A 10,481-nucleotide genomic window follows, 5' to 3' on the forward strand; every position below is an offset into this window, starting at 1 on the left:
TAGCTAGTGTTTGTTTGAAGAGCAAAAATGGGGTCTTTTTCTCTATGGCATTTTTTCTTCCTTGCTTGTGTGGTTTTGGAAGGCATCAACGGTCAAGGTAACGGCTGGCTTAACGGCCATGCAACCGTTAACGGCTGACTTTAATAAAGAGCGTGTTGATCCAGAATGTGAAATGCAAGGAAATTTCTTTAATTAGTTCCGATCCCCAGCTAGCTGAAACCCTTTAAGTGAAATGCAAGGCAAATGATGGTTCCTGTGAGCCTTTTACAATAAGAAGGATACCATTTCCAACCCCACATATTGCTGAAAGATTCAACCATGTGTTGCATGGCTTCATTAGTGCTGCTGTGGGGCCTATGCATGCATGTTTAGAGTCCCTCTGCGGCAGTTGTAACTTGTAAGATACAAGTTCGAACTTGTATCTTACAACTGCCGCAGAGGCTAGGGACTCTGATTTTTGCTTATAAAAAGAGGGGGAGCTCTTATCTTTTGGTTGTGCCTGCAAAACTGCAGGTACTCTTTTCTTCTCTCTTTTTTTTAAGGGCTTTATATATACATTTCTATATATATATATATATATATATATATACATACTCTAATATCGCTTAGGTTTATTTGTTAAGCTCAAAGTTGCCTATATTTACTCTAGTTACGTTGTAGCATAAACATGCAGTGAGTTGACCCAAAATTTGATTTTGTGTCGACATTTATTCTTTTAGAGTTTTAGTTTGGTCATTTGCAAAGACACAATCTTATAGTTTCTCTATTTTATTGTAGAGTAACATTTGGGCTTCATTATATCTTGAGAACTATTTAAATTTGTCAAATCCTTCCTAATTTCTTTTTGCCTTCATATTTTCTTTATAAGTTATCTCCATATTATTTTCCAACATATATAAGATATATCTTGAGAACATAAATTATTTGTCAAATTAAAACTTTACACTTGCTAAGCCACATTACTTGCATCGATGACCACTATATGGAACAAGAACGTGCAGCAACCCCAACCCAACCCCAACAACATAAAAACACAAAGAAGTCTCTTTTCCTTGTATCCTTATATAATAACACATTTCGGTGTCTTGATGCTTTCTGCAATTATGTCAAATCCCACATATAAAACAAAAATGAACCTGAGAAAGTTATCATATATTGACACTTTTTTTAAAGTTTGGGTATTTTTTTTGAAACCGATGAAAGATTAGATATTATAAATAAAGTTTTTCAAAAAAAAAGAAAAAATTAACCATTTAATTTTTATTCTAACATACATCACAACACTAATAAAATGATTTGCTATCAATACAAGGTAAATACAATAAAAAGCCGCAGGTAACTAGCTCGCAATTAATGCTGTTGAGTCCATTTGGAAATTGGAATCAAATCGTGGGTAGATAACTGGATTGTTGAATGGAATTCGCTTAGATTCTTAAAGGATAAGAATTCTATTATTATAAGACTGTTCAAATAACACAAAAATTCAAACAGTTTAACGAAAAGGGTTGCAGAAATTGATGGAATTAGTATTACATCGATCACCATAGTGTTTAGGCCGGTAACTATCAACAGTACGTTGTCGATCAACAAGCTAAGAGTCAAGATTACCATCAGCCCTCATGATCACATTCGCGTCTGTACGTGAATTAAGTCTATCACTTGAGTGAAGCAAATGGCAGTCTACTCGTGATTTTGAAGCAATCATATGCGTGTTCGTAAGGTGCTTGTGGCCGGAGCAATACAAATTCGATTGGTGATGGGATTCTTGTGTGTCCAACCTTTTTGTCTTGTAGTCTTTGTGTTTGTTTAAGATTTTCTCACCAAAAATGTTGAAAAAAGAAAAAAGAAAAAAAATTGTGGCTTTAAGCCAAACAAAAAGCTTCTAGGCTAAACACCAAAATTTTCAAAGAAAAAAAAAATCCATTTAATGGCCTTACACCCTAGAAAAATAAAACTATATAGATCAATATTGGCCTCTTAAACTAACTCGACATAACACATTTTCACACTTTTTAAGTCTACTCATTATTGTCCTTGGAGCTTTATTCCCTCTTCGACAGTTCTACTCGATCTTCCCTTTGTTTTTAGTTTCCCTCTTCCTTATTTATTTTTTATTTTTCGATCTTTTCTGCAAGCAAAGAACGGAAATACCTGAAAGATACATATATATTACCGAGGATCACTAAAGTCTGGAGAAGACTCCGTAATTGACAAGTATTTCTTCTTCTTCCTCTTCTTAACTAATCTAATTGTATTGTGTTATTTTATAGATAAAGTTAACTACTTTTTGTTGTAATTAACCTATGACGATTAGCCCCCGCACAAGCCACACCCACATTGATAGTCAACACAAAACTTCATTATTGTTAAGCTGCCTAGGTGCTTTAGTCTTTTGGTGTAGGCATGATATTGATAATATTTTTACGAACACATTATGTTAATATATTGCCGATGCAATGATTTTGTTCTTTCTCTCATTGTTTTTTAGTTATTTGTTTACCTTTGTTTTTTTGGGCTAAACAAAAGAGAGAATCAATTAATTGTTTGTTCAGTTGTTTGATCAGAAAAATGGAATTTGTTGACAGAGAAAGAAAGCAAATTATGAGCAATATTCATTTAATCGACATAATCGACATAATCGACATAGAAGACCCATTGGTAGATTCAATGGGAAAGGATTTGCAAAGCTTATGGCCTTTATCCACTGAATGTGTTATTTATAAAGTTCCTGAGCGACTACGCCGTGTCAAGGAAAGTGCCTACACACCTAAGGTAGTCTCCATTGGCCCACTTCATCATGGTGGTCATCAAGGATTAAGAGCCATGGAAGAACATAAATTGAGGTACCTCAGAGATTTTATTGACCGGACAGGCGAAAGCTTGAAGTTTTTTGTTGACTTTGTAAGGAACAATGAAGCAAAAGTTCGTGGTTGTTATGCAGAAACCATTCAGTTTAGCGTTGATGAATTTGTGAAAATGATTCTGGTGGATGCCGCCTTCATCGTCGAGGTCTTGCTTAAGTCGTCTGACCCTAAACTGCAGGATGAAAATGACCGGATATTTAAGAAACCGTGGTTGATACAGGACGTATGGACCGACATGCTTCTGCTTGAAAATCAGCTTCCATTCTTTATTCTTGAGGATCTTTTCGAAAAATACAGCAAAGAAGTCCTGTCGAAAAATCTGACACTCGTTAGGCTTACAGAATACTTCTTCAAATTAAGAATGGAATCGTCGGGAATAGAAGACAGATGGGAAGAGTTCTCTTCTGGTGATTTCAAAATTAAACATTTTGTTGATCTCCTACGACACGTGCAATTAAAGCCTGTTAAGAAGCCTAGTAAGAGTGATGAAATGAAACTTCTGAAGCTAACCACGCCCACCCTGACAGAGCTACACCAGGCCGGAGTCACGTTTCAGGTGGCCAACCGATCAAACAGAAATCTATTTGACATAAAATTCGACAAAAAGAAAGGGAAACTGGAAATCCCAAGTTTTATTTTCAGTGATGAAACAGAACTCACAATCCGAAATTCGCTGGCCTTTGAGCAATGCCATTGCAGTGAGAACTACATAAATGATTATGTTATCATTATGAATCGGCTTGTTGAAACTCACAAGGATATAGGGTTGCTGGTGAATGAGAGAATTGTTGAGAATAGGTTTAGCAACACCAGAGAAGGGTCAAATTTTCTTAACAAACTTGCGGATGGGGCTATTTTGGACCAGGATAACTTCTATTTTGCTAGTCTTTCTGAAGACCTGAACGCTTACTACAAAACCCGATGGCACAAGTGGAAGGCAAACTTGAGACAAAAATATTTCAGAACACCATGGGCCATCGTTTCGATTGTTGCAGCTATTTTTCTGTTTATACTTACTATCATACAAACGGTATGTTCTGTTATGGGCGCTGCAAAAGGATAATGAAATCTCTGTCTACTTCACCACTCCATTGTAGTTATTATATATGTAAACTAATGGGTTTATGGCCTAAAAGCCAATTTGTATTGTATGTATGACATTTTCGGTTCATTAAATAAAGTTGTTTATTTTTTGAATTTTATTAAGAACATGGGGCATATCGATCATTTTTTACATGTAAATATTGTTTTTTATATATACATGTAGTACTTAAGTTGTATTAAATATGGTTTAAGTGTGCTAATTAATGAGATTATCATACAAAATATCTAAATTATAAATCTTGTAACTTATAAACTATTATTCATAGTGAGTAATGGAATTTGGCATTCCATTTGATAAACTATTGTTCGTGGTCAGTAATGAAATTGAGCAATATTCCATTTGATAAGACTATAACATATCAATAATCATGATGATCTATTTTGATCATGGAAGTGAAGACATTCTAATTGATATATTGGTGCGGCGGCAATGCATTGAGCAGACCACGTAAGTTGTTATTCTATATAAATACTGTCAATATGAATAACCTAAACTCATGACTATCTATAGTATTGACTCAATCTTGAGAGGAATGTGAAGTGGAGACCAGGCACTTTGATACAATTAGGAGTGAGATCTTTCATAGTAAAAAACTCGGTGTGTTGGATAATCATATGTAGCATTGTGGAAACACTACTTCTCAAGACAGAATCCATAAACCTTTGATTTGATCAAAGCAACATGAAATATCCATTTGAGATCAATTATAATGGGCATTGATTATTCTAAATCATGGGCCTTGGTATTTTGGTAATAAAATTAAATGTATTAAATGAAATATAATTTTAAGACTACAAGAATAACCAAGAGATTAAATCGGGTACTAAAGAACTACAGATATAGTGAATTAAAGTGATAATTTATTTATGACTTTAATTCAACTATGGATATTTCATGCAGGTGCCAAACACACTATAAGATGTCAACGAGAGTTTTGATTAATCAAAATAAATACTAGAGTACAATTACAAATTTTTAGTTGAAGAAATTGTAATTAATAGTAACCTAGAACAAGTAATAAGATTATAAGTGTCCTAAGCTTATTGGAGCTAGTTTTAATTTTTCCTTTAAGTCCATTCTCAAGCTAATTATTATCCCTTATGGGCTTGACATAATTGCATAGCGATACCCCCCACCCCCCCCCAAAAAAAAAAAAAGGCTGATTTCATGTTTGATTGATGTTAACATTGTTTGCATCAAAATCATGTTGCTAGAATGCGTTCGTGTTATTTGATTCTTGCATACTTTAAGTACTTTAAAAAGTTGTTTCTTTGATTAATCTAGAGTACTTAGAATAGTGTTAACAAGTTAGGAACATGAGATTTATGTTTTAGAGTCGTTCTTGACAAGATTTCTCAACCTTAGTTGTAGAGAGAGATATAAAGTTTTGCTTTTTACTCATTCATGCCACCAGATTCGTTTCAACATAAAAGCATCCTCCAAAAGTAATTTTCCTATTGTCTGCGTTCCCATCCCAGTTAGCATCGAGTACCCTACCAACTACAGGTTGGTATCTCTAAAATACCACACACCATAAGTTGTTGTGCCATTCACATATCTAATTATTCTCTTCACAGACATCACATGTGATTCCTTGTGATTTGCCTAGAATCTTGCACATACTCCTACACCAAATGAGATATCTGGTCTGCAGCTAGCAATGACATACAATAGATTCTCAATCATGCTCCTATAGAATATTTGATCCACACTCTTTCCAGCAGGGTTTGCTCCTAACATGACACTAGTACTCATCAAATTTTGCAGATGATTTTACTTGGAATAATGCCCCAAAAATTAAATAATTAAAATAATTAACTTGAAATGTTATTCGTAGTATCACCACACTAACTAAACTGGTAATTAGCTGGATTTACTACCTCAAATTCTAACTATCAAAGTAAATTATAGCGAAAAGCAGAAAAGAGTGATATGAGACAAACAAAAACCCATTAAATGTCATTAATTATCATTAATACAAACTCAGAGCTTTCAAAGAAAATTACTACAAAATTAAGAACTTCCATCTAATCTACACAAACCCGAGATAATGACAATGCCAAAAAAGAAATTAAACCAAAGGTTACCTCCTCTTGAAGATGAGACCACAAGAAATCTCTTCCTCTGTAATGCCCCGCCTTTTACAAAAAGGCATAAGTAAAAAAATTTCGATTTCCACACAACATTACTATAACATCAGAATTTTAATATAGCAGCGAAATATATATATATTGTTGTTGTTGTTTAATATACTTAACATAATTAACACATCAAAGCATCTAATAAAAATACTTCGAAATAGATTAAAGAGTGTAATTAAATAATTACACAGAAAATAGTACTTGTGCTACATACGTCACAAATAATTTACAACATATTTTTAGTACCATTATTACAAACCAATAGAAATATAAATATTGTTTCTGAATATTAACATAAAGAACCATAACATAGTAGTAATAAATAATACAGAGAGAAACAGTAACACAAAAATACCTAAGTGAGTATGTTGTTTCCAATAATATAATAAATGCTGATTTATTTATAAAATGCAATACAATGTATATGACAGTTTTACATGCAATGTTTTAATTATCTTCTTTTGCACTCCTCTCATAATGGAACCTACGGTCCGTCTTAGCGTGTTGTGGGAACCTACGGTCCTGAGAATCTACTGTCTCCTCACTTAAAGCTTAATTATCTATTGCTGAAAACCTAAGGTCCCAGTTGATTAAAAACCTACGGTTTTTATAACGCCCCAAATTTTAAGACATAACGTCTTAAATAGAATTTACGACTCATGGTGATCAATCCACACTTTGAATTGCTCAATCGACCATTTATGCCGATCGATCGATTAATCACTTGATCAAAAATACATGTCGCTCAATCGACCTGTCGATCGATAATTACTTTATGTCGCTCGATCGACATTATTTTAATAAATGCATATTTATGTGCCACCTGTCCTAAATGATTGTGTGATTAATCGTTGCATGCTATATATATAACTCATGCAATGCCTCACACTCAGCAGCTAAGAAAATTATTAAACTCTAATAAATATTACTGAGTTATTAAATAGATAAGCTGATTATTTAAGTGAGCTAATTAATAATATTATTGGTATATAATATTATTATATAATATTTATTATTGGCACAATATTATTTAGTATAATAATATTGTTAGTGATATAATTATATTGGGTTAATAATATTTGCAATGAAATGAACTAGACTCTAAACGAACTTAAAATTATAATCCTAAAGAGTTTGATTAAAATGATAAAAACTCGAGATGATAAATATTCACGGTAAAAAAGTAATTAGTAAGTTTTGAATAAATATCTTTAGATTAACCCAAATTAAATTAACTAGATAAAACTTAACCTTGAATTAATTAGATATTTTATCTTTAACTCTGATTAAATTAACTAAGATAAAATTTAACTGGGGTTAAATAAAAATATTTGAAGAAATATAGGTCATGTTTGGCAAATATATGTACAAAATAAAATAGTGAGTTATTAATTTTAAAATTAGTAAAAAGTGATGATGTGATATAAAGTAAAAAAGAATTTGTATAGAAAAGTAAAAACGTTTTGTATTGCAGTGAATTTTTTTATTTGAATAGTAATAAAAACTTATTGATGTGATATAAAAAGTGAAAAAAAAAAATGTTTTGATGTTGATTGGTATTAGAAAATATATATTTAAAAAAAAAAAAAAAAAAAAAAAAAAAAAAAAAAAAGAAGAAGAAGAAGAAGAAGAAGAAGAAGAAAATGGAGATAAAGAAAAAGAAGGTACGTAAACAGTAAAAAGCATTATTATGTTGCGTTCATGTTCTTTTGCCAAACAATACCATATTCCTTGTATCTTAAAAAAAAATAAAAAAATAAAAAAATAATACCATATTCCTTGTAATTATTATCATGGTGACTCTCTCCTTTTTATTTTCTTCTTCTTCCTTTTTCCAATTCTCCTTTCCTCTTTTATCTTCATCCCTTCTCTTCTTCTTTCTCTCAACCGAAACAGAGTGAGAGAGAGATCAAAAGGAGGGTTGAGAGAGAGATGGAAACAGAGGAGAGACCCGGAGAGAGTGAGAGAGAGAGAGAGAGAGGCCAGTTGGTTGCCGGAGGGAGCGAACCCGTGCGCAGAGCCGACGAACGGAGGCCCGGTGGGTGGACTGGGTCAACGTCGAAGAACCCAGAGGGGAACCCGACTGTCCATGGTCGCCTGAGGGGCGATTTCCGGCCGATCATCGGTGGTTGACGAGGGTGATGATTTCCGGCGGCCTGTGATGCGATTCCGGCGAGTGACTCCGACTGATTTCACCATTTTCTTGGTGGATTTTCTGGGTAATTTCTCGTAATTAAATTTTAGAGTATTTTGGGATTATTGTGAATCTATTTTGCGTAATCTCTGAATTGTGAATTTGAGTGTTTGTTGGTTGTATATGGGTGTTGGGTCTGACGTTTTTGGGTTGAATCCGTATGGTTTAAAGCTTGGAGTTTGATCTTGTATTTTGCTATTTTTGGACATAGAACTGACTATGTGTTAACACTATGATGTTCTGATTTGGGGTTCCCTGTGTATTCCGGCCAGTGGGTGTTTTGTGTGTGGTGTCTACCCAAACTTCTCCTGCCTCGATTGTAGATTGCTTTTAGTATATTACTATTGAGCTGCAGTGATTTAAGGTTGATCTTCCCCTAGCCATGCTCCCCTGTTTTGGTTAAATTGATCTATTGGATTGATGGTTATTGTGATTCTTGGAGTGGAGAGTTTCTGGAACTATATGGGTCTCGGCCGAATAGGTGTTTTTATTACTGTTTTTTAGAATTGTTCAGTTGATGATTTTAATGGACTGATTGTTGTAGTTTTGGGTGTGACTGAGTGGGATTTGTGTTCTTCTGTACAGAGTAGACAAAGTAGGTTGGAAGAGGTTGTTTAATGATGGGTTTTGGATTAGATATCAAATTCAACAAATTTATTAGTGTTGGCCGAAAGGGTTGGGAACTTCTTGTTGTCTGTTTTAGATTGGTTTGTAATTCTATCTTTTTGGATGCTAACCGAGTGATTTTTAATAGTTGTTTTGTTGTCATATTTTTATTGTAAGGGATTAATTAGTATGATATTTAATGTTTAAAGAAAAAGGGCTTTTGTGTGAGTAAATGATATGTGAAATGAGAGTAAATATAAATGATTTTCTGAGTAAAACGATAATTATTTTTAGGTGTATACAATTAGGACTTTTTTTTTTTTTTAAAAAAAAAAAACTACAATTAATTTGACTTACGAGTAAAGATGTTGACACTCTATGTGTATAAATATAATTATTGCAGATAACAAGTTAAGGGATTGCGGATGTAACTGTAAGTATCTTTATACTTACTGGAGGTGATGATGGTAGACTTTTCCTTAATATTATGTTTACTGCTTTATTTATTTGGTTGTGCATGTGATTTTACATATTTTATATTTTTAATTAAATTGTTTAATAACGAGCTGGTAGGTAGAGGAAGTTATAGGCCAATTGTGAGACCACTAGATTCCGTTTGAACCTAATAAATAACCTGACGCTGGAACCTTTGGCTTCCAGTAACAAACCAATAAACATTAAGTGGGGGGACAGTAATCCCCGGCTAACATGCTATATTGGACCTATCGATTTATGAACGAGTAAAGTGCAAAAGATGATTAATTAAGACACTGTATATGCTTTATCCTTATGTTTATATTTTCTTCATGCCTGCAGAACATGAATTGCATATACATATAATCATATAGTTATTTATTCATTTTGTTGCATTTTATAAATAAGCCAGCATTCATTATATTATTGGAAACAGTAGACTCACTTAGGTATTTTCTTTTGTATTATTTTTTTCTTTGTACTATTTATTAATACAGGATAAGTGGAGAAAGAATGTCAGAATTACCCAGATGGTTAAACAGATCCTAGTATTGGATTTTGAGACTGTGTTACTTCTCTTTTAGTGGGCTATTACGTTTTAATTTTGGAATGCAATATGTTTAAAGATGTTTGTATTTAATAGGTTTTTCCATGTAATTTTGGAATGCAATATGTTGATGTATAATTAAACAATTTCTGAATGAATATCTAGAAGTATTTTGGTTAGCTTAATGTGTTATGATTCCAAAGTCTTTGTGTTAAAATATATTCCGCTGCTAATTTATACTTTGATGACGTCATTGTTGATGTCATAATGATACGTAGAAATTCAAAATTTTCACATACGCTTTTTTGTAAAAGGCGGATCGTTACAGTTTCAATCACTTATTTATTAAGTTTTATAGGAACCTAAGGTCCCACCAACAAGCCAATCGCCCCCGCTACATACCAGCTTTATTATTTAACAATTTAATTAAAATACAAAATATGTAAATTCACATGCATAAACAAATAAATAAATAAATAAGTATCCACAACATTATGAAAAAATTCACCAGCATCACTCTCAGTAAATATAAAAAGACTTACAGCCCTTT

General features: G+C 32.8%; 1 protein-coding gene and 1 long non-coding RNA gene across 3 annotated transcripts; both read left to right on the forward strand.

Moving 5' to 3' along the window:
- Positions 1-2,655: 2,655 nt before the first annotated feature.
- On the forward strand, positions 2,656-3,927 carry LOC133871432 (UPF0481 protein At3g47200-like). Its single transcript, XM_062308885.1, has one exon. It carries the CDS (start codon positions 2,668-2,670, stop codon positions 3,925-3,927), a length of 1,260 nt encoding a protein of 419 aa, XP_062164869.1. The 5' UTR covers positions 2,656-2,667.
- A 3,993-nt stretch (positions 3,928-7,920) lies between these two features.
- LOC133871019 (uncharacterized) lies at positions 7,921-10,110 on the forward strand. Of its 2 annotated transcripts, XR_009900811.1 has the most exons (3): positions 7,926-8,329; positions 9,314-9,343; positions 9,882-10,110. It is a non-coding gene; the product is annotated as an uncharacterized LOC133871019 (long non-coding RNA). The 2 variants fall into 2 exon arrangements; XR_009900812.1 differs by lacking the exon at positions 9,314-9,343 and having other exon boundaries at positions 7,921-8,329.
- Positions 10,111-10,481: the final 371 nt, after the last annotated feature.

The sequence above is a fragment of the Alnus glutinosa genome, chromosome 6 (assembly GCF_958979055.1).
Source record: "Alnus glutinosa chromosome 6, dhAlnGlut1.1, whole genome shotgun sequence".
Taxonomy (NCBI): Eukaryota; Viridiplantae; Streptophyta; class Magnoliopsida; order Fagales; family Betulaceae; genus Alnus; species Alnus glutinosa.